Source organism: Lepidochelys olivacea (assembly GCF_965140295.1).
Source record: "Lepidochelys olivacea isolate rLepOli2 genome assembly, chromosome: 14".
In the NCBI taxonomy this organism is placed as follows: domain Eukaryota; kingdom Metazoa; phylum Chordata; order Testudines; family Cheloniidae; genus Lepidochelys; species Lepidochelys olivacea.
The window spans coordinates 2,087,363-2,109,732 of NC_140424.1; the positions used below are offsets into that span (position 1 = coordinate 2,087,363).

A 22,370-nucleotide genomic window follows, 5' to 3' on the forward strand; every position below is an offset into this window, starting at 1 on the left:
TTTACTGACTGGCTGCATGGCTGGGAAGAAACCACTACCGCTCTGGGCCCGGTCCCCGCTTGTACCCGCGGATCGCGCCCCCCACCTTCGATAACGCGCTTTTGAGCTGCGCGCGTGGGAGCGGCGACCCGGGGCAGGGAGGTCACGGGGGGTGAACCGCGTGCGAGCCGGCGGGGGCGCAGAGGGCGGCAGGAGCCAGCTGGTCTGGTCCCCATTGGAGCGCCGGGCTGCCACGTGTTTCGCTGGGCGCCAGCCCCTCACGTGACTCCTGGCCGGGGATCAGCTGACTGGCTGCTCACGTGATCGCAGAGGGCGCGCCGGCCCGGAGCCCCTCGTGCCGCTGCCGCTGGGAGCGGTGGGGGCGGAGCTAGGTACGGGGCTGTGAGGGGCGGGGTCTCGGGGGCATCTTCTCCCCCCCCCAGCAGAGTGTGGGGCTCGGGGCAGGGTCTCGGGGGCATCTTCTCCCCCCCCCAGCAGAGTGTGGGGCTCGGGGCAGGGGCTCGGGGGCATCTTCTCTCCCCCCCCCCAGCAGAGTGTGGGGCTCGGGGCAGGGGCTCGGGGGCATCTTCTCTCCCCCCCCCCAAGCAGAGTGTGGGGCTCGGGGGCATCTTCTCTCCCCCCCCCCCAGCAGAGTGTGGGGCTCGGGGCAGGGGCTCGGGGGCATCTTCTCCCCCCCCCCCCAGCAGAGTGTGGGGCTCGGGGCAGGGGCTCGGGGGCATCTTCTCCCCCCCCCAGCAGAGTGTGGGGCTCGGGGCAGGGGATCGGGGGTATCTTCTCCCCCCCCCAGCAGAGTGTGGGGCTCGGGGCAGGGGATCGGGGGCATCTTCTCTCCCCCCCCCCCCCAGCAGAGTGTGGGGCTCGGGGCAGGGGCTCGGGGGTATCTTCTCTCCCCCCCCCCCCCAGCAGAGTGTGGGGCTCGGGGCAGGGGCTCGGGGGTATCTTCTCTCCCCCCCAGCAGAGTGTGGGGCTCGGGGCAGGGGATCGGGGGCATCTTCTCCCCCCCCCCAGCAGAGTGTGGGGCTCGGGGCAGGGTCTCGGGGGCATCTTCTCCCCCCCCCCAGCAGAGTGTGGGGCTCGGGGCAGGGGCTCGGGGGCATCTTCTCTCCCCCCCCCCCAGCAGAGTGTGGGGCTCGGGGCAGGGGCTCGGGGGCATCTTCTCTCCCCCCCCCCCAGCAGAGTGTGGGGCTCGGGGCAGGGGCTCGGGGGCATCTTCTCCCCCCCCCCCAGCAGAGTGTGGGGCTCGGGGCAGGGGATCGGGGGCATCTTCTCTCCCCCCCCCAGCAGAGTGTGGGGCTCGGGGCAGGGGCTCGGGGGCATCTTCTCTCCCCCCCCCCAGCAGAGTGTGGGGCTCGGGGCAGGGGATCGGGGGCATCTTCTCTCCCCCCCCCCAGCAGAGTGTGGGGCTCGGGGCAGGGGATCGGGGGTATCTTCTCTCCCCCCCCCCAGCAGAGTGTGGGGCTCGGGGCAGGGGCTCGGGGGCATCTCCCCCCCCCCAGCAGAGTGTGGGGCTCGGGGCAGGGGCTCGGGGGCATCTTCTCCCCCCCCCCAGCAGAGTGTGGGGATCGGGGGCAGGGGATCGGGGGCATCTTCTCCCCCCCCCCAGCAGAGTGTGGGGATCGGGGGCAGGGGATCGGGGGCATCTTCTCCCCCCCCCCAGCAGAGTGTGGGGCTCGGGGCAGGGGCTCGGGGGCATCTTCTCTCCCCCCCCAGCAGAGTGTGGGGCTCGGGGCAGGGGATTGGGGGTATCTTCTCTCCCCCCCCCCCCCAGCAGAGTGTGGGGCTCGGGGCAGGGTCTCGGGGGCATCTTCTCCCCCCCCCCAGCAGAGTGTGGGGCTCGGGGCAGGGGCTCGGGGGCATCTTCTCTCCCCCCCCCAGCAGAGTGTGGGGCTCAGGGCAGGGGATCGGGGGCATCTTCTCTCCCCCCCCCCAGCAGAGTGTGGGGCTCGGGGCAGGGGATCGGGGGTATCTTCTCTCCCCCCCCCCAGCAGAGTGTGGGGCTCAGGGCAGGGGCTCGGGGGCATCTCCCCCCCCCCAGCAGAGTGTGGGGCTCGGGGCAGGGGCTCGGGGGCATCTTCTCCCCCCCCCCAGCAGAGTGTGGGGATCGGGGGCAGGGGATCGGGGGCATCTTCTCCCCCCCCCCAGCAGAGTGTGGGGCTCGGGGCAGGGGCTCGGGGGCATCTTCTCTCCCCCCCCAGCAGAGTGTGGGGCTCAGGGCAGGGGATCGGGGGTATCTTCTCTCCCCCCCCCCCAGCAGAGTGTGGGGCTCGGGGCAGGGGCTCGGGGGCATCTTCTCCCCCCCCCAGCAGAGTGTGGGGCTCGGGGGCATCTTCTCCCCCCCCCCAGCAGAGTGTGGGGATCGGGGGCAGGGGATCGGGGGCATCTTCTCCCCCCCCCCCGTGCCGGTTGTGAGGTTCAGGGATGGGGAGGGGAGCGCCTCCACTGATCTTCCCTATCCTGCCGGGCATGGGGTGCACCTGATCCGGGGTCCCTTGGCATCCCTCACAATGTGGTGGGTCTTGATTGTTCTGTTCACTTGGAGGCTCCCACTCGACCTTCATGTGTAAAAACTGACCACGGGCTTCTCCCTGTCCCCATCCAGCTGGCTGCCTGGGCAGGCTCTCTGGTGCTGGAGGGGCACTTGCTCATCAGTCCCGCAATGCCCCCAGTGAGACTGAAGGAGGCTGAGAATTTTCCCACCTGCAAGAAGGCTTCCTGCACCATGCTGCAGATGTCTGTCATCAGCATTGCTGCTCTGCTCACAACAGTTGCCCTACACGTCATATTCAGTGTCCATGAAGTCACTGTGGCTGCTGTGAGCCTCAGAGACCCCCCAGGGCCAGAGACTACCTACAGATCCAGTAGTGCTAATGGAGAAGGGCGGACATGGTATCAGAGGTGGGCAGGGCAACTGGAGACCCCAGGCGCTGCTGCATCAGGGCCCTTGCACTGTGACATCTCTCCAGATAGCCGGTTTGACTGTGCACCTGAGAAGCTTCTCTCCAGAGCAGAGTGTGAGGCTCGTGGCTGCTGCTACGTTCCGGTTTCCATTAAGGGCTCTGCGATTTGGCAGCCCTGGTGTTTCTTCCCGCCCAGCTACCCCAGTTACAAGATGGAGAACCTGAGTGCCACAGAGACAGGCTACACTGCCAGCCTGACCCGTACCATTCCCTCATTCTTCCCAGAAGACCTAATGGTTCTGCGGCTGGATGTGGTGTTTGAGACAGAGGGCAGGCTCCACTTCACGGTCAGTAGGTGCATTAGCCAGCCATAACGGGGCTCGGGCTGCAGGAGTCACTAGCCGTGGTGCTGGGTGAGGGGTGCGTGCAGAACAATGAGTTTCTGCCTAGAGCCCATATGCATTACTTCCCTTGCTGAGCAGTTCTCGGAGCTGGGTTTTCTGCCCTTCAGGGTGACTGGTGACCTACAAGCCGTTGTGTCAATCCCAGAGTTTACTATAATGAAAAGTCACTTGCTCCAGCCTGTACAGCTGTCTCAGTCTCTCCCTTTCTTACAGCTCAGGGATCCGGCAAACAAACGCTATGAAGTGCCACTTGAAACCCCCAAAGCAAGAGGCCAGATCGCCTCCAAACTGTACAGTGTGCAGTTCTCAGCTGATCCCTTTGGCCTGATGGTCTTCAGGGAATCCAGCGGGCAGGTTCTGTAAGTGCTTCCTCGTCCTGTAACCAAATATTCCCCTCTGACTCACCCCCTTCCAGAGCCTGGGCCCAGCCACTGCCAAAGGTGGGGATGGAGCTAAAAGTGGGAAGTGTCATTACTACCCAGCTATAATCAAAGTAACCTTCTCTTCCCACCCCCTCAGGTCCTTGGCTTTGTGTTGTCACTACCTCACTTGACTTACTCTCCCTCAAGAGACAGACAGGCAGCTGCAGCCGTACCTGCCTCTTATGCCACAGCTGCCCTGGGAAGAAGCGGCTCCACTGGAATCAGGAGCTGGCCAAGCCCACAGGGCAGTTATCTGGGTTTTGTGGATCAGGTGCCAGTATAAAGTGATGGAAGCAGAGGCAGCATCTTGCTGTCAGTGAGTTTCCTGTTTTCATGGTGCCTAAATCCATAGCTCGTGTTGACCAAGGCACCAGGTGACTCAATGTCTTGCCCAGGGTGAAGCAGTCATGGTGAATGGTGAAGCAGTTAGCTGGAGTTTGGGGCCCTGGGTTCCCACTCCCTTGCTGCTCTCCCGCCCCCTGTTAGTTCACAGCTGGGGAGAAGGCTGCACTTTCTGTGGTAACTAAAGCTTCCGGCTGGAATCATGTGTGTTCTCCTTTCCCAAGAAGCTGCCATTTCTCTGGCTGAGAGGCTCCTTCCTCTGTCTGGTATCTAGTACGTGATGGCTTGAAGGTCTGTCTGGGTGGAAGAGCTGCTTCTAAGCAAGCTTTCTGAGCTCAGCTCCCCATGGCATTTGCTGTCTGCCTTCTGGGAGTCTCCATTTCTCTTTGGCAGGTTGAACACCACCGTTGCTCCCCTCTTCTTTGCTGACCAGTTCCTCCAGATCTCCACCTCCCTGCCATCCCGTTTCATCTCTGGCTTGGGGGAGCACCTGACCTCACTCGCCCTCAACATCAATTGGACCAAAGTCACCCTTTGGAATCGGGACATGGCGCCCACGGTAAGGGATAAGAGTGAAGTCCTGCTTAGTAATTACTCCGCTTCGCATGCAGGGCCTGTCAGGAAGGACGGAGGCCCATCGTGAGTGTCCCTGCGGTGTTAATATGGGCAGTTCCAGGTCTCTTGCTCTCAAATGAACGTTAAATTTTTGAGGTTTCTCTCAAGCCTGAGCTCTCACGAGCTCTCTGGGGGAGGGCTTGGTGCCCCACCTGGCAGTGGGATGCTGGTGCTCTTGTTCCCACAGTTAGGGTTTAGGGTCCCTGGATTCAGCTCTTGGACACTCAGGAGTCTCTTTTCTCCTGCAAATGCAGGTGTGCTTGGCCCCATCAGCCTAATGCTTCTCACAGCCGGTTGGGGGCCCCGGTTCCAGTCCCTTGGGAGATCTCTCCCTGGGCAAGCTCATTTCTCTGCGCCACCTACCAGCAACCCAGGTGTGTACAATAGGGATCCAGGGGACTGTGCTGCGTGTCACAAGCTCCCTGATCCCCACCCTGATGCCAGGGCTAAGAGCATGTTTTATAGCCAGCAGGGAGAGTTCGGGGCTGTAGGAGAACGAGCCGCGTCACCGCAGGGCGCTTGCTTGTGTTTCTATAAATCCCCATTGCTGCCTGCTATTAAAGAGCAGCAAGAATCCAAGGCAGGATGATGTGGCTGGCGCCATGGGAGTGCCCAGACTTTGTCACCACTATGTGAATGCCCAGCATGGCTGTCAAAGCAGAGGTGAGCCCCGAAAATTGGGTGTGTGAAGCTACCCAGCTGTGTACCCAGCCCTGCGCCGGCCGGGAGGATGGGCTGGCTGCTGCATTGCTTCCTGTGGACTGTGCCTTGCCCGAGTATCATTGACATGATACGCTCTACTGTACTTTAGCCGTACGTCAATCTCTATGGCTCTCACCCGTTCTACCTGGTGATGGAGGATGTCGGCTTGGCCCATGGAGTCTTCCTGCTGAACAGCAACGCGATGGGTACGTGCCTTGCTACCAGTCACTCCTGCCTTTATTGTGAACGTCTCTGGGGAAGCCGGCCGGTTAACAAGCCTTCAGAGGGGTTTGAGGTCAGCAGCTTGGATTCAGGGATGCACTTCCTCCTGTGTCGGGGGTGGTATCACCACACCTGCCCGCGGCTAGTGCGGGTGAGCAGAGACGTCCAGCAGAGGCTTGTGGAACTTGCTCCACGTGTGGTTGGCTGCTGGTCTCAGCAGCCTGTGTGGGTGTAGGGGGAAGGCCCCTGTTGCTGGACGTGGCTGGGCCGAGGCTCCGGGGCTGTGTTCTCAGCCGGCTTGCTTTGCCCTCGCTCCTGTTTGTAGGGGGAAGGCCCCTGTTGCTGGACGTGGCTGGGCCGAGGCTCCGGGGCTGTGTTCTCAGCCAGCTTGCTTTACCCTCGCTCCTGTTTGCCTTGCAGACGTGGTGCTGCAGCCAAGCCCAGCCCTGACTTGGAGAACAATAGGTGGCATTCTGGATTTCTACGTCTTCCTGGGCCCTGACCCCAAGAGTGTGGTCCGGCAGTACCTGGATGTCATCGGTAGGGTGTTCGGAGGAGCCGCCTTCCTGCTCCTCTAGCCTCTGGGAGAAGAACTGGGCCTTGCCCGGATGCCGCTTGTGTTGGGAGCGAACAGTAGAGCTGGCTGGGCTGGGCAGCCTTTACAGGGCACGGGCGGTTTCACAGCTGGCAAACAGTTTGTTTCCTCCTTTGCCCAGTGCATCGGGACTGTCCGTGCTGGGGCCTCGGTTTCTAAAGTAAAGTCAGGCTCCACCCCGACGGCTGTTCTCCCGAGCACGCCGGGGAGGGCAAGGGGCCACATCATTGGCTCTGAAGGCCACTGTGTCCCTTCTGCTGCCTGCTGATTGCTGTGTGTGGAAGCAGGTGCCAGTGAGTGGCCTTCAGTCAGGACCCTGCTCTCAGGGTAGCAGGCGAGGAGGCTGCTGAGTGAATTGGGTTTAATCAGTTTCCACATCTCTGGGCTACTGTCTAATCTGCTTCCTCCTAACTTCCAGGGTACCCGTTCATGCCCCCCTACTGGGGCCTGGGATTCCACTTGTGCCGCTGGGGCTACTCCTCCACCGCTGCAACCCGGCAGGCTGTGAAGAACATGACAGCAGCCCGGTTCCCCTTGGTAGGTCTGGTTCTCTCCTGCGACCCCCCAGAAGCAGCACCTCTTGCTATGGAGCCTTGAAATGAGCCAACCCTGAGCCAGCTCAAGGCAACCAACACAGGTGCTGAGCCAGACAGCCAGGGGGAGGGGAGTAGGGAAACTACGCAGAGTGGCCACAGTGGGTGGGTCACCTGCCTGTGTGTGGCTGGGCGTTGTCCCAGTCCCTCTCTGACACTGGGGTCTCGGCCCTTCCAGGATGTGCAATGGAACGACCTAGATTATACAGATGCCAAGAGAGACTTCACCTTCAACAAGAACAACTTTAAGGACTATCCAGACATGGTGCGGGATTTCCACCAAAGCGGCCGGAGATACGTCATGATCGTGGTAAGTGAAGCCCTGAACGCCAGCCCCCTGTTCTCTTACCTCTGGATGGTTGGTCGCAGGACTCTGCTCTTTGCCCCTCCATGCCGTGTCCTCCATATTCCACCTTCCCCTTCAGTTGTGGGGATTTGAGAATCAAACATGCCGCAGCCCGAGTGGTGACTTGGGTTTGGTTGCCAGGGCTCAGTCTGGTGCATCACCAACCCTAACGATTTGATGGTTGAATGCCCCTGGAGAAGGGAGCAGTGGAACCTCAGAACATGGAGTAAACTAGCTCTGAAGTACCCCTTCTTCTCCCCATGTCTTGTTGAGAGTCAGTTTCCCTTGCTGCTTGTTCTCGTCCATGGCACTGAGTGCCCTGCGGGGGGGTGGTTTTAGCTGGCAGGAGTTCGCTTTCGTTGTTGGTCTGGTCCTGTTTCTGAAGACCAGGCCCAAAGTGGCCAAGGCAAGGAAAGCAGACAATGGGACTGTGGTGGTGCTTTGCTTGCAGAGAAGTTGCTGATTCGGCACGTGAGTCACTCAGCGACCCTGGCAACGCAAAGAACTTGGTAACCTCCCTGAAACCTGCTGCTCAGCAGTTCCTTGCATTCACTTTGCACCACGTCCTCAGGCTCCACCCTGGCCTTCTGGTGCCCAGCGCCTCTCGCCCTTCTCACTGCCTTTCCCGCCCTTCGGCGCCATGCAGTAACCAAGGGTTGGGTTCAGCCCGGGGACTTACGCACAGGCTCTGGGGAATCGTCTCTCTCCGATAACGTGATGATCGTCTCTCTCCGATAACGTGATGTTTCTCTCATTCCCCTTCTCACTGATCAGTTCGCTGCTCACTTTTCTTCTATCAGGATCCAGCAATCAGCAGCTCTGGGCCCCCCGGCAGCTACAAACCCTACGATGACGGGCTGAAGCGAGGGGTGTTCATCCGAAATGCAACGGGGCAGCCTCTGGTTGGGAAAGTGAGTCCTAGGCCTGGAGCGGGAGATGAGTCAGTATCGGAGCTGAAACCAGGGGGTCTCCAGGGGTGGGTGAAGATGTTAAAGCCCAGAGCCTACATCCCACTGGTGTCAAACCTCCCAGTCTGTGTTCTGGGCTGAGTGGAGCCCTGGCTACCTCCCAGTGTTCCTAGCCAAAGCAGAGACCTTCTCCCCAGGGAGGAGGAGTCTCTCTCTCACAGACCTCATGGGAAATGTCCCCTGCCATCACTGGAGGCCCTTGACCCTGCCCCACAGTCTGTTCTGCTGTCCTTAGCATGTGCATGTGTCGCTGAGGGCAGCAGCCGGCGAGTGGAGAGGGAGAGGACTGGAGGCTATCTAGATGACCAGAGTCATGCTGGCAAGTGTGGCTCCAATGACGTCCAAGTCCAGGAACATGGTGTGAGGAGGGGGTGAGTAACTGGAGCCCCCTTGGTTGCTTCTTCCTTTGTCTCCCAGGTATGGCCTGGCCCGACCGTCTTCCCAGACTTCACTAACCCAGAGACTCATGAGTGGTGGCATGACATGGTGAGGGAGTTCCATGACCAGGTGCCCTTCGACGGCATGTGGATTGTGAGTGGCTTCCCTCTCTCTGCCCTGCTGGGACCCAGGGCACCTGGAACAGGCTGGGGATTTGGAGCTGGAGCCCTGGGGGGGTGTGGGGGGGTGGTGCTGTATCCGCAATACTTCTGATTCCCTGCACATCTGCCAGCATCCTGGTCCAGAGACGAGAGTCCCTTCTCTTGCTAGGACATGAACGAGCCATCCAACTTTGTGGCGGGCTCCTTGGACGGCTGCCCAAACAACAAACTGGAAAACCCACCCTATGTGCCAGGTAAGGAACTGCAGGCAAAGAGCCTTCTGCTGGCAAATGCGGGGGCAGGAGAACCAGTGGGGCAAGAGAGCTTTGAGTCCCTGCACCCCAGGAGCAGCTGGCCTTGCTATTGAACTAATGTCCTGGAGGAGTCCAAGCATGCGGCCCGCCGCTCTCCGGCGCTGCACGAAGCCTGTGTGTGAACGAGACGCAGGTGTCCATTGCAGAAGAGCGGGGAAGGAGCCGGAGGCTGCACAATGAAGCAAACCTGATTTCGGTCTTGGGGAGGCTGAGCTGGGAGACTCACAGAGTCCGGGCTGGTTCCTGTTCTCTCTCCTCAGGCAGCTGGAGGCTGAGTCCAGAGACCTGGGGCAGTAATTGGAAAGGCGCCGCTGTAGCCCTAGGAGTGCTGATGTCAATTCCCCTTTCCCTGGGTGACGTGCCCATCTGCAGGAGAACGGGACACCAGAGACGCCTTCAGCTGCACTCAGGAGTTGCCGGGAGCCCCTGAGGCCCCACGGCGCTGGAACCCCTGAAGCAGCATGGGGGCTGAGGACTCATGCTCAGCCCGCCAGGGTGTGTTCCCTGCAGGCCCAGCACTGCTCTCGCCATGCTGCATGGCGCCCTATGACTCACCCATTCCCTCTCTCCTTGCAGGTGTCTTGGGGGGCACCCTGCAGGCAGGGACCATCTGTGCCTCCAGCCAGCAGTACCTGTCCTCACACTACAACCTCCATAGTCTGTACGGGCTGACCGAGGCCATAGCTTCCCACCGGTACGCCTGGCCTGGACTGCAGGCTCCTGAAGAGGGGACAACACGGTGGGCGGGCGGCTGGCTCCTAGGAATCTGCTTAGTGCTGGGGGCCAGCCCTTGGGAAACCTCAGGGAGCGGGGCTCCCGGGGCTGCTGCTGCAGGGCTGACTGCAGGGGTGAGCTGACTACGGAGGCTGTGGCAGCCCGCCGTACCTCAGCGTGTGATATGCCCCCAGCTGGCCCAGGAGAGACGCTTCACCGCAGCCTTGCGTGAGTGGCCAGATGCATTATGGGTGCTTCCCCATCCCATGGCAGTGTCCGCTGCTAGCCACTCCTGGACGCGGAAGTAGACTGTGGCCCGTTGTTCTGGCCTTGTGTGGCAGGAGGCTGGATGGGTGGAGGTATGGCAGGTCCGCAGGCCTCTGGCATCCTGGTCCGTTTACTGGGAGAGTTTCCCCCAGTGTCTGAAGGCCTCGTTTTAACTGTGCAGGTTTTCTGCTGATCTGCTTCCCCCAAGATATGCCCAAGCCCCTGTGCCGCTCCTGGCATGACAGCAGGCCCCGAAATGCCCTGTGCAGTCTGAGTCGCCAACACTGGGGGGGCACGTTAACTGCTTCAAGCCTCTCAGGTTCTGTGGAACTCGATCTCCTGAGTCCTGAACTGTCTCTGAGCTGACATGCGTCCGCAGGAACCAGCAGGCTCAGGCTGCACCCCCTACAGGGCTCTGATCCTGCGCGCAGGGCTGGGGAGCTGTGCTCTTAAAGGCGCCTTCAGCTGAATTCCTGAGATAGGCACAAGGGAGCATGAAGGGCCCAGCTTGCGAAGGGCCCCCCTGGCCAGCATCCCCTGCCCCTAGTAAGGCTCCAGTGTCTTAGGCTGAGAGCTGCTAGCAAGCAGCTGCCCCGTTTGCTGGGTTCCACGTTGCTTGGGCAGGTTTATAAGAGATGATTCCCTTGCAAGCCCTACGCAGGGCGTCTGCCTGGGGGTGTCTCGAGTTTGCTGCATTGGCAGAGGCTTGTGCTGTAGGTGGCTGAATCCCTGTTCCCCTCTGGCTGAGCAGCGCTGGGTGCTGGGTGGGGACGGATGCTTGCACTGAGCTGGGCAGACTCCTGCTACTGGCCTGACTCATCTGTTTCTTTTCCCCAAGTGCGCTGGTGAGGGTGCGAGGGAAGCGCCCTTTCGTGATCTCGCGTTCAACCTTTGCGGGTCACGGACGCTTCGCTGGCCACTGGACTGGGGATGTCCTGAGCAGCTGGGAGCAGCTGTATTACTCTGTCCCAGGTACCCCCATCACTGCTGCGTTCAGACGTCCTGTGCCATAGCCCTGTCCTCATCCCCCTAGGACCTTTCCTTTCCCCACAATGTCAGCTAACCCCCGCTGGAAGTGTCTGGGAGCCCTTGCCCCTTCTGTCCTGTGCAGTGAGCTCTGCAGTCATTTAATTGTCTTGGTGCTAGGCGACACCAATCTCTAGGTGCCTTCCTGCTGCATTTCAGGGGCAGTCATCCATGCCCAGTACACCTCCACAGGGCACCCCACCGCAAAGCATAGCCCCCCCCCCGCCCCGTGCTGCCTCCTACAATCAGCTGCCTGCCCCAGAAAGGCTGGGGGAAATGGAGGATACTTGTGGCATGCCCTGGGGCTCGGCGGATGGGGCTGTGTCAGGCCAAGAGAATAAGTGAGGCCAAGCCAAGGCCTCTTGCCGAGAGCACCCTTCGAGCAGCTCCCTCCGTTTAAACAGGGACGGGAGTGTGGTGAAAACACATGCCACAGCAGAGCTAAATGGCAGAGGTAAGTCCCAGGGGAAGCCTGTTTCCTAGAATACAGGGTGCAGACTGCACTGGGTTCATAAATCTGCACTGGTCACTGGGATTTCCTAGCACTGATCTGACCCTGATGTGGTCCCGAGAACCTCCCCTCTCTGCTGCACTGGATCATGTGCTGTCTTTACTCCTTTCCCTCCCACCCCTCGGTCAGGGTTGTCCCTGGTCCATTCACTCTGCTCCCATTGAACTGGGCAGCCTGCCCCAGAGACGCGTGGCAGTGGCATGCCCTGTGGATTTGGCACTAACGTAGCAATGGCAGAGCCCACAGAGGACTCTCACAAGGCAGGATGTGTTCCCAGAGCCAAGGAGGAGATGCAGGTAAGGGGCCCTGCCATCCCAGCTCCTCCCAGGCTGTGATGTGATGTGTCCTCTTGGAGAGTCACCGCAGCATGGTGGATCCCCTCTATCTTGTTCAGGGAAGGAGGATGTGGAAGGAGCTGTGTATCCCAGAGCTGGGTCAGAGAGAGGATGTGTATAACGGATACCATCTGGGCCTGATGTTTGCCCTGGGCATGGTGACCTGGGGCTGTATGCAGTGAACCCAGCTGCAGGGGAATTTGCCTGATGAAAGGTTTTTCCTCTGAGGCTGCAGGGGGGAGAGGAACTACTTGGTATTGCCAGTTTCTCTCCTTACTCTGGACCCTCCGAAAATCCTCATCTCTCCCTCTGCCCCATGATGTGTCTCATGCCAGAGACAGCCAGCCCAGAGACCCAGCATGTTGTCTCCCGCGGCACAGCCTTCTGCTAGAGCAGTGAGCTTGGGGCTCTGTCTGCAGCTTCTCCATCTCCTTCTCTGTCTTCTCACCCCTTCCTGGGACTGCGGGTCTCTCCTCAGCAGCCCCACCATCAGACCAGCGAGACAGGCAGTTCCCACTGATGATCTTCCCTGGGTTAATAGACTGGCAGCTGGGAGAGCTGCATGGTGGCTGAGAGCAGCCACTTCCCACAGCTGATGTGCCACGACCACAGGTGTCATCTCTGGTTCTGTCCCAGGGGCACGAGTCAGCTCCAGTCCCCCTGTGGGAAGTGGGAGAGAGGGCATTCGCACCAGTCCCCTCCAGCCTGCCCAGGATCACGGTGTTGTTCTCCGTGCTTCAGAGGCTTTGTGTCCCTCCCCTGCCCCCCTTTTCCAGAGGTGCTGCTCTTCAACCTGTATGGGGTGCCGCTGGTCGGGGCGGACATCTGCGGCTTTCTGGGTGACACTTCTGAGGAGCTGTGCGTACGCTGGACCCAGCTGGGTGCCTTCTATCCCTTCATGCGGAACCACAACGACCGCGGCAACAAGGTGAGGGCAAGCAGCAGCCCAGTGCCTGTGCAGGGAGCACCGGAGGGAATCTTACGGCCAAGCTGCACTCGTCTGGCAAAGCCCTGTTCTTCCTTCTCAGCCAGTGGTGATTCCAGAGAGCTGGAGGGATGTGACCGGGGAGGGGGACAGAACAGAGCCCTGGCAAGGTGTGTGGTGTGGGTAACTGGCTGGCTGATTAGGCTGTGTGGCCTAAAGGAGACCTGGAGGGATGGGATACAGGTCCGTGCCCTGTGTGGCTCCTCTGCTGGATAAAGGTGCCCAGAAGGGCTCCTCCACAGAGCGTGTCCATGCTAGTTTTACAGTAAACCCCGGGAAGCCGATGGGGACGGATGTTGATCTCAGGAGATCTGGGTCCTGCTGCTGACCTGATCACTGACGTGCTGTGACTTTTGAGGCTCTGCCCCTTGTTACCTGCGCAAAATTCTTTGTTACTCGCGCTCTCTAGGGCACCCCCCCTTACCCTTCTGTGGGCTCGGGGTGTAACCTTACACTCCAGGGCACCCCCCCTTACCCTTCTGTGGGCTCGGGGTGTAACCTTACACTCCAGGGCATCCCCCTTACCCTTCTGTGGGCTCGGGGTGTAACCTTACACTCCAGGGCATCCCCCTTACACTTCTGTGGGCTCGGGGTGAAACCTTACACTCTAGGGCACCCCCCCTTACCCTTCTGTGGGCTCGGGGTGTAACCTTACACTCTAGGGCACCCCCCTTTACCCTGTTTCTAGGGCTCAGGGCGTAACCTTATACTCTAGGGCACCCCCCCCTTACCCTTCTGTAGGCTCGGGGTGTAACCTTACACTCTAGGGCACCCCCCTTTACCCTGTTTCTAGGGCTCAGGGCGTAACCTTACACACTGCAGGTTTGCAGGGTCTTTTACCAGTGACAGAGCCTTACACAATATTATTGTACCTAACCTCTCTTTATTAACAATCTCCAAAACAGACTGCACCCGCTACACATACAATGCTCACCCCTCCCAATAAGGCAGATGAACTTTGCCCTGCTGGCCAGTCAGGATCAGGTCATCCGGGGACTCCAGCATCGCATGATGTGGCTAGCAGGGTGCTGAGGTCTGGCAGCTCTGATCTTTGGGGCTGTGTCCTGGAGTTGGTTCCCAAAGAACTTCCTTTTGGACCCCAGTTTATATAGTGAAACTTGAGTCCTGCTTAGCTCTACCGTAACCAATCATTTTACTACAATTCTACTAACCAGTCCTACCCCACCACCTTAATTAATTTACACCTAGTAAAATTAATTATGTAACGGACAGAAACAATCAAAGAAGCGGACAGAGACCATACAGAAAAACCATAGATAGTGGGAACAAAACAATAAAGAAATGAGAATTTTACAACCACAGCTATTGATAAGAGCATTCTGTCTGGCAAGAAATCAATCAAACTAAGTTTTCTTTAACCACTGTAAGATCTGCTTCTCTATTTGGTGATGGTGGGTGCCATTAGGATGGGGTCTCCTTCTTAACAGCCCGATATTATGTTGTTTTAATGTAATTTAGATGGAATGTGAGGATATGACCCCCTGCTTCTCAGCTAATGGCTGCTGCTCTCCTAACATGGCTGCAGACAAAGGCCTTAGGCCTCACAATATGGCTACAGGAAAAGGCCTGATCCTTACAGTGGGATCTGCCTGCACCCTCCTGGTTTCTCAGTTGGACTCCTCCTCTCTTTCGTAGCCCCAGGAGCCGTACGCCTTCAGCCCTGCGGCCCAGGAGGCCATGAGGAAGGCCGTCTTCCTGCGATACTCGCTGCTGCCGTATCTCTACACCCTCTTCCACAAGGCCCACTCTGCAGGGGAGACAGTCGCACGACCCCTCTTCCTGGAGTGAGCATCCTCCCGGGCCCACAGCAGGGAGGATGGGTTTGTCAGGTGTCTGATCTGGGGCTGGGAGCATGGCACGGGGATTGGCCATGCCAGTATTCAGTCCAGTGCATGGGTTGGCTTAGCACGGTTGCCACTGTTCCAGTCCTCCCCCTGCCGCAGCAGGAGGTGCATGGGCAGTGGGGGGCTCTGAAGGGGCAGTGTACTCGGTGTTAGAACATATGCTTCACCCAGATCCATTCTGCAGGTTTCCCACAGACCCGAACACCCTGAGTGTTGACCACCAGTTCATGTGGGGAGCGGGGCTCCTCATCACGCCAGTGCTAGAGGCAGGGAAGACCAAAGTCAGCGGCTACTTCCCCGTAGAGACTTGGTATAACCTGATGGCAGTAAGTACACGGTACAGCCGATGCTCTTTGGAATAACGTGGGTTCTTGGCCTTACCCCAGCAAACAGCTGGGAGTGTAGTCTGCTCCGTGAGCAGACAGCGAAGCACAAGTGGTGACTAACTCTGGTCTGGTCTCGTCTCCCTTCCACTCTTAAATGCACAGCTCCCCCATCACATCCCAGCAGGTGTCTGTTAGTGCGGGTCCTGGTTGGCCTGGCTTGCTGCTGGCTTCCCAGAACCTCCGTCCCCACGCGAATGCTGGGAGTCTGGTACCGCACTGTTCAGGGCCAGGTCTCTTCATAGTGTTTGCAAGGCCTCTGATGTTTGGCTTGATTGGGCTTAGCTGGTGGGCTGTGCATGGGGTGTAATGACTTCCTCTCTCTTATCTTCAGGGCTCCGTCATCCACAGCAAGGGCCAGTGGGTCCTCTTACCAGCTCCACTGGACACCATTAATGTCCATGTGCGGGCAGGACACATCCTACCTCTGCAAGTGAGTCTCTTCTGAACCATTGCCGTGGGGCACAAGTAACCATTTCCCCCTCCAGCGTAATCCCAGTTCCCCCAATCCCTTCACTGAGGCACCAGCCACAGGTGGTGTGACTTCCATCACATGTTTGCACCTCGTGTCAGGTTTTCTGGCGAAGGAGCGTGCAGTTTGGAGCGTCAATCAGCCTATGAACTGCAGGGCTGGGGATGTTTGCAGAAGATGAGGGAGCTGAATAGTGTCAGAGAAAGGGCCTTACTGCTGGAGGGATTCTTATGAGAAGATTAAGAATTAAATCTGAGGAGTCCTGCTATAATGTGAACATCCCAGCATGCAAGAAATGGAGAAAAGGGAGGAATTATTTAGTATCGTAAAGGGCAGTGTGGCGAAATTAGCCAAGGCTTCCTTGCTAAAATGAACCTTAATGAAATAGTTAAGCTTTTGCATGGCAGTCATCCTTAGGTTTCAGAGTCAACACCCTGTTGAGATGAATGGGGCAGCTAACAACTCTCAGCTGTTGTTTCAATTTGTCTTCACTCAGGCTTTCTGTTTCACATTTTCAAAACTCTTTACAACCATGAAGGCTAGAAACATCTAACTTTGAACTGAAAGCTTTGGTTCTGGTGCTGGTTCCATGATGGCAGAATGCATGAGGCCTGAGCGTGACTGGGGCTAAGAGAGAAGGGATGGAGGACGAAAGACTGGGCATCTGCAAGAGGTTCCAGACTGGGGACAGAGTGTCCCCAGGGCTTTTCTTTGAATTGAAGGGACAGTGGGCTCTTGCCTGGGAATGCTCTTTAGCTCCATGTCACGCTGCTTGTTGGTACCCGAGTGGGGGAAATCACAGTTATTCAGGGAACCTCACACACTTGGCAATATGACATGACTACCCAGTGCCAGCTTCTAAAATGTACCCCAATGAAAGGGCCTGTTAGCTGTTTAGCCTGTTGCCAGCTCAGGGCAGAGATGCTGCTTCGTGTCAGCCATGTGACAAGCTGAAGGTTGCAGAATAAGCTGCACAAACACAGATCTTTAGTTCCCTGCACAAGCTAAGTTGCTAAATTGGCCGGGAATGTGATTCGATAGGTTCTTGCCGCGTGGGCTGTGCCTGCTGCCCTGGGCAGGGTGTGTCTGCCTGAGGGTGAACCTGCGGGCTATCCGGGCTATCAGCCTAGCTGCGGGATTCAGCTTCTTAGCGACACCCATCCGCCAGTGTGTCATGGTTTCAGTACTGGGTGCCCATCGGCTGGTGAGCAGCACCCCCCTTATTGGCCGTTCCCTCCATGGCGTTTCTGCCTTTGTGAGGTTGAAGCTCTGAACTCCTCCAGAGGGACAATGCCGTGGGTTCTGTAGGAGGGGATGCAGTCTGGGTGATGCCCCAAGGACCTCCTGCCTACCAAATTGCTAAGTACGTTGGCCCTGATCTTCAGGACCTGCCCTGCTTGCTTAGGCTGGGAGTCCCGATGTGGCTGTTACATACAGGGGAAAGAGGGTTAGACGTTATAAACTGGGGCGGTTGCTACACTGGCCCTGTCTGGTGCATTGGAGTCCGGCAGTGAGGGACCTCACACCTAGCAGGTGACTGGCAGGAGATGTACCATTTATATCAGGGACCCCACCAGCAGCTGCTTGAGGCCATCCCTGGGAAGTACTTTGTATAAACCTCTCTGCCTGCTGGCTGCATCTCCCCAGGAGCCTGGCTTCACGACCACAGAGAGCCGAAAGAAGGGCATGACCCTGGTAGTGGCGCTGACAGTGGCTGGGGTTGCCAGAGGCGACCTGTTCTGGGATGATGGTGAGAGCCTGCTGACATTTGAGAAGGGCGACTACACTCAAATCCTCTTCCTGGCCATGAACGTGAGTCTGGTGGGGGAGGGATGCTAAGAGTGACATCTGCCTGTGCTGGGGGATGCGGATGGTGCCCTACCGCAAGCGAGAACCAGGGAGTTTTCTGGGGCCTCCTGGGGTGTACGGCAGAGGTGCAGCCTGGTGAGACTGAAGCCCCACCAGGAAGCGCTGAATCCTGAGCCTTGGCTTGCCTGCTGGGAGCTGGGCTTTCTGCACGAGTTGCTGCAGTCTAGTCTCTTGGGCAAGCGAGATACAGCTTTTGTTGCGGACAGTGGGAGCCTCCCAGCTGTACCTGGGAAGAGTGGGGGGGCCGGTTCCCGGCAGGGGCTGTCCCTCCCGAAGCACTCAGCGCAGCCAAGCAGAAGGTGGTTTCTCTCGAGTTTTCCCGGAGAGCGAGTGCCCTCGCTGGTCCCCTCTCCTCGACCCAGGTGCTGAGCCTCACTGGCTGTCCCGGCAACGCGGCTGTTGAATGGCACTGCAGGGGCGCGGGCGCTGCCTGTCTCCTCACTCTGATGAAGGACTCTGCCACTCCCTAATGGCTGCAGAGCCCAGAACATTCTGTGCCCGGTGGTGCTGTCTGTGCCCTGCAGACTAGAAAAACCAAAGGAAGCAGCTGAGGCTGGACTCAGGTCTGGGATTTTCCCGCAGCCGGGGGCAGGCTCTGTGGATGTGGCTACTTTAGACCTTGGCTTCCATTTCTGGCCAGCACCGTAGGTTAGTGAGACGCTTGGAAAGTACCTGGTGACAGAGCTTCCTTCTGCTTGGCTTGTCCCTGTGACCTGGGACGTCCCTGTCTTGGAGAACGTGGCCCCCTTCAGCAAGCCATATAAATAGGGTAGCTTGTGTACCAGGTGTCTGGCTCTGGGGCAGGGCCGCAAACAGTGTGACAGGGGTTGGGGAACAGAGCAAGGTTACCCCAGTGGGAGACATCCTATGGCGTAGCTGCTGAGACTGTCCCTCCCTCTCAGGCTGGGTATGGGCCTGCCTCCCTCCCCCAGGAGGGTCTGTGCCCAGGAGAAGGTGGACCCTGCTGAGTGACATAGCACAGATCCGGGCATGATCATTACGGTGCAGCTCCTCCTGCCTGACTCTCCAGGGAAATTGGCCTGGGTTTGATGTCGCACTGTCACCTGGGCAGGAGTCCCACCAGCTGTAGCGTCAGAGGGGAGGAGCAGGTGGGCTGAGGCGGGAGTCCCGGTACAAGCCAGCCTGGCTGGAGGGGGAACGTCAACTGGCTTGGAGACCTTACCTGGGGGAACAAACTCTCCCTTGGATTGCAGGGTGTGCTGCTGAGTGAGCTGGTGCAGGTGAACAGCCAGGTGGACGGGCTCTTGCTGCAGGAGGTGACAGTGCTGGGTGTCCCCAGCCCGCCCCAGAGGGTTCTAGCTAACGGCGTCCCTGTCTCCAATTTCTCCTACCACGCGGACACCAAGGTAAAGACGCCTGCGCTTCCTGCCTCATTGCTCTCGTGCTTATTCTGAGGGCTGCAAAATAGGCGTCTCGCTCCTGTCCTTGGAAAGGGGAGGCTGCCTGCTCTGGCAGGGGGACCCCAGGGATCACTGCCGCCAGGGAGAACAGTCACAGAGGAGCATCCTGCCCTGGCAGCTGGCGCTGCTGCTGTGGGGAGAGGAACAAGGAGAGAGGTCAGCCTGGATTCTGAGGGTGTAGTGGGGGAAAGTTATTTAAAAGTGGCCTGAACAGAGCTCAGGAGGATAGAACAATCCAGGGCCTCATCAGCTCTGAGTTCCTGGATTCTCCGTGGAGGGGAGGGGCATGGAAAGGGTTGGAGGAGATGTGGAGACCCCAGGGAGTGTGTAGCGGAGTCGGTCTTGGTGCTGTGTCGTTATTGGGGGGTCAAACTTGCTGCTGCTGTTTGTGGTGGGCTGTGGGGATCCTTGTGGGGGGCCTCGAGAGCTGAGTGGGGATGAGATCAAGGGTTCTCTGGGAATCGCTCTGAAGATCTCGGCAGTGAATGAGATGCCGTCTCTAGGGCGTCTGTGTTTAACGGGGCTGGAAGTGTGCCGCAGGGAGAGTTCGGTAGAACTCTATAGGAAGATTACATCCCCTGCACCCCATAGATAGAGCATCTCCAGGCAGTGTTCGGGGTGTGCCCACCTGTGGGGCAGAGGGTATTCACATTGCCCTGATGCAGTTGGCGCTGATGGAGAGCAGGTCCCCAGACAATCTGTTGTCACCCACCCTGCCCCCGGAGGCTGTCACTGACATGGAGCTCCCCTCTTGTCTCCTCAGATCCTGAGTATCCCGCTCTCTCTCCCACTAGGGGAGCAGTTCATGGTCATCTGGTCCTGAGGCATGATGGGACGCCTGCCTAGTTCTGCTCCTCTGCACTCTGGTGAAAGAAAGAAGTTGTCAGTCAATGCAATGCAATTGCTCCATGCTGCCTTCCCTGCAGGAGCAGATTGTGTCCTGTGACCTCCAGGGGTGGAGGGGTCTGGGGAAGCTGTGCTTTAGGAACCGAGTTGCATTTCTCGCTCAACTCCGGGGTTCTGGGGTTGAAAGTTCTTGGCTCTTGGGTGCTTAGGGGCAGGCTGTGGATCTGCAGAACCAGCCAAGAGCTCCTTGCCATAGCTGTCCCCAGTAGTGCTGCACAGGTGTATTGGCTGCTTCTGCACTGGGGATCTGATTGAGCTGCTGATTAAGGCAATGGCCGAACTCCCATTCACTTCACTGGAGCAGGGCTGGGTCCTAGGGGTGGGGGGGGAACCAAACTTTTTAAATCACTTCACAAGGGGGCGGCACAGTCACTAGGGAAAGGAATCGGAGCGCTCAGAGTCTGCAAAGACAATCAGCTGCAGTTTCTAAAGCCATGAACCTTCCCAAGGCTCAGACACACTGGCCGAGGCTCCAGCTGCATTTGGCAGCGACCGTGCGTCCTGTGATGGTAGCAGAACTGGGACCCTGGTTACTATGGGACTTGCACTTTTATTTCCTGTGCCAAATGGGTGCACAGCTTGGGGCTTGCTGGGGGCAGGTGGAGGGTCTGTCTCCTGCTCTGAAAGCAAAGGAGACATCTTGGTTTAAGGCTTGAGAGTGGCAGGCCTGCCCCAGAATGCGCTTGTGAGGATGCGTGCTGGGGTGCAGTAGTTCTCAACCTATTCACCATTGTGGGCTGCATCCAGTACTACCTGTATGGCCCTGAGGATGTCCCGTGGGCCGCAGGCTGAGAACCACTGCTGGGGTGAAGGGGTGGGGGGACCTGCCTTCCCCTGCTGTGTCTGTGCGTTGGGCGTGCCCTGGATGTGAGCAGTCGCTAGCCTGGCCTAGAGAAGCGCCGAGGGACGGGCTGGGGGTGGCCTCGTCACTGCAGTGGAGCTTCCCGCTCTTCTTGGGGGATTTATTGCTAATAAAGGGCCACTGTGAATGTTCTTTTGACCTTGGCTTGTGCGGACTTTGTGTGCAGAGTAAGATGGTTCATTGGTGCCAGGAGGTGACTTGGTCCCCAGGCTCCCTGGTGGCAGATGCTTGGCTTCTCCCCAGGACTGCCCTCTCCTAGCTGGCCCCACGTATGACACTTTTTTCAACTTACCCGAGGTGCCTATTGTGAATCACTGTCCCGCGCTCACAGCGGGAGGGAGCCCTGTCTGTGCCCATCAGGGGACGCTCTCCCCAGCCTCCGGCTGCTGGCAGCACGGGTGCTCCACTCCGGGCTCCGCGAGCTCGCTCTTTCCCTCTGCAGGCTACCCAGTGACACCCCCCACGTTGTTACACGCGCGGGCCCCGTCCGCTGTCTTGTGGGACACCCGCAGTGTGCACTGGTCTGCTGCCTCCATGGAACAGTGCAGCTCAGCTTTCTGGTTTCAGCTCAGTTCAGCACCCTACTTAGCACGAGGCACTTAGATGGGGTTATGGTAAAAGCCAAACAGAAGTGCATTTCACGAAGCTTGGGATAAAGATTTAAAAGCAAGCATCAGGGTTTGGCAACAGAAGGTTACAGATAAAAGGTAAACGTAAATGCTGTCTGTAGCCCGTGCTTGTTAACACAAGCCTGGTAAGGTGCTTTCCTTTCCTACCTGGTAAGGTGCTTCTCAACGAATGGTCCGTTCCTGCAGCGCTTGTCCAGGCCAGAGAGCTGACACACATCGGGACGTTAGGATCAAAAGCCCCGAGGATGCTTCGCTCTGACTGGGAAGAACTGGAATTCATCACTTATGTAAATCCCCCCAGCTCGCTGCATTCCTGACCCACATCCACCCAGAGTCTGTGCTGAACCTCGTGTGGCAGCTGGCAGCACCGTGCATCTGAGATTTCAAAGCCAAATGTGGATCAGGCTGTAAGCTCCTAATGTTTGGTTAAATATTCCCTTAAGCTCTCCCCTGTGCCGTCGGAGCCTTACGTGGTTCCTGTTCGTTTGTCAGAGCAGACGGGCACAGCACGGTGCAGACGGAGGGAAAAACCAGCCCCAACCCTAAGGGCCTTATCGTCTACAAGACAAACACCCTGGGGCGCAGAGGATGGAAGTTGCCGGGACGTGGGGTTCTTCGCGGGGAGGGTGACGGCATGGTGCTGGGGGTGCGTGCGTAATAACGGAGTCGAATTTGTGTCATGATTCATAGCTCGGTAATACGCAGGAGGTCACTGAACTCACAACAGCCACCTGTGCCTATGGTGCAGAGGAGCATGTGCCCTCTGATCCCAAAATCCTTCAGGCGCAGCCAGTCCTCTTCCTGCAGTTGCCCTTGTGCGGAAGCACTAAAGAACGTAAAAGAAACTGACCACCTTTCTCTGGGGCTGCTTGGCTCCCTGCCCTAGCTTTTCAGAGATTATATCCCTGCTCTAGTGTTCTATTGTTTCACTCAAAACCCCTGGAGACAGGATCGTCTCCTCTCTCCGGCAGGTTAGGAGAGTAATAAAGCCCCTCATGCCTTCATCCCTCCTAGAGGGAGAGGGCAAAGATGGCTCCAGCCGAGCTGTCGGAAATCCTGTACTGAGCTGGAGAAGGCGGGGGAGGGAGGCTGGAGTGAAGCCCAGTGAACTTTTTATTGGCCCAGAGTAAAATCTGCAGCAAACAGACCTTGTTCCCCAAAAGCAA

The 22,370-nt window shown here is 58.5% G+C and overlaps 1 protein-coding gene across 1 annotated transcript; it reads left to right on the plus strand.

Annotated features, from left to right (window-relative positions):
- The first annotated feature begins 232 nt into the window (after nt 1-232).
- On the plus strand, nt 233-20,706 carry GAA (alpha glucosidase). The gene is made up of 20 exons (XM_084646514.1): nt 233-371; nt 2,600-3,244; nt 3,515-3,660; nt 4,459-4,624; nt 5,492-5,588; nt 6,025-6,144; nt 6,618-6,736; nt 6,971-7,102; nt 7,939-8,049; nt 8,524-8,637; nt 8,815-8,899; nt 9,536-9,653; nt 10,779-10,912; nt 12,589-12,740; nt 14,454-14,602; nt 14,847-14,988; nt 15,380-15,478; nt 17,165-17,329; nt 18,601-18,753; nt 19,571-20,706. The coding sequence occupies exons 2-20, from the start codon at nt 2,657-2,659 to the stop codon at nt 19,628-19,630; spliced, it is 2,850 nt and encodes a 949-aa protein (XP_084502640.1). The 5' UTR covers nt 233-371; nt 2,600-2,656; the 3' UTR covers nt 19,631-20,706.
- Nucleotides 20,707-22,370: the final 1,664 nt, after the last annotated feature.

Bases quoted from the DNA above. Each gene is read 5' to 3' on its own strand.
- GAA (XM_084646514.1), top strand. From the start codon at position 2,657: ATGCCCCCAGTGAGACTGAAGGAGGCTGAGAATTTTCCCACCTGCAAG. The intron at 14,603-14,846 runs GTGAGCATCCTC...TCCATTCTGCAG, and splicing joins GCACGACCCCTCTTCCTGGA to GTTTCCCACAGACCCGAACA. The intron at 18,754-19,570 runs GTAAAGACGCCT...TTGTCTCCTCAG, and splicing joins CCTACCACGCGGACACCAAG to ATCCTGAGTATCCCGCTCTC.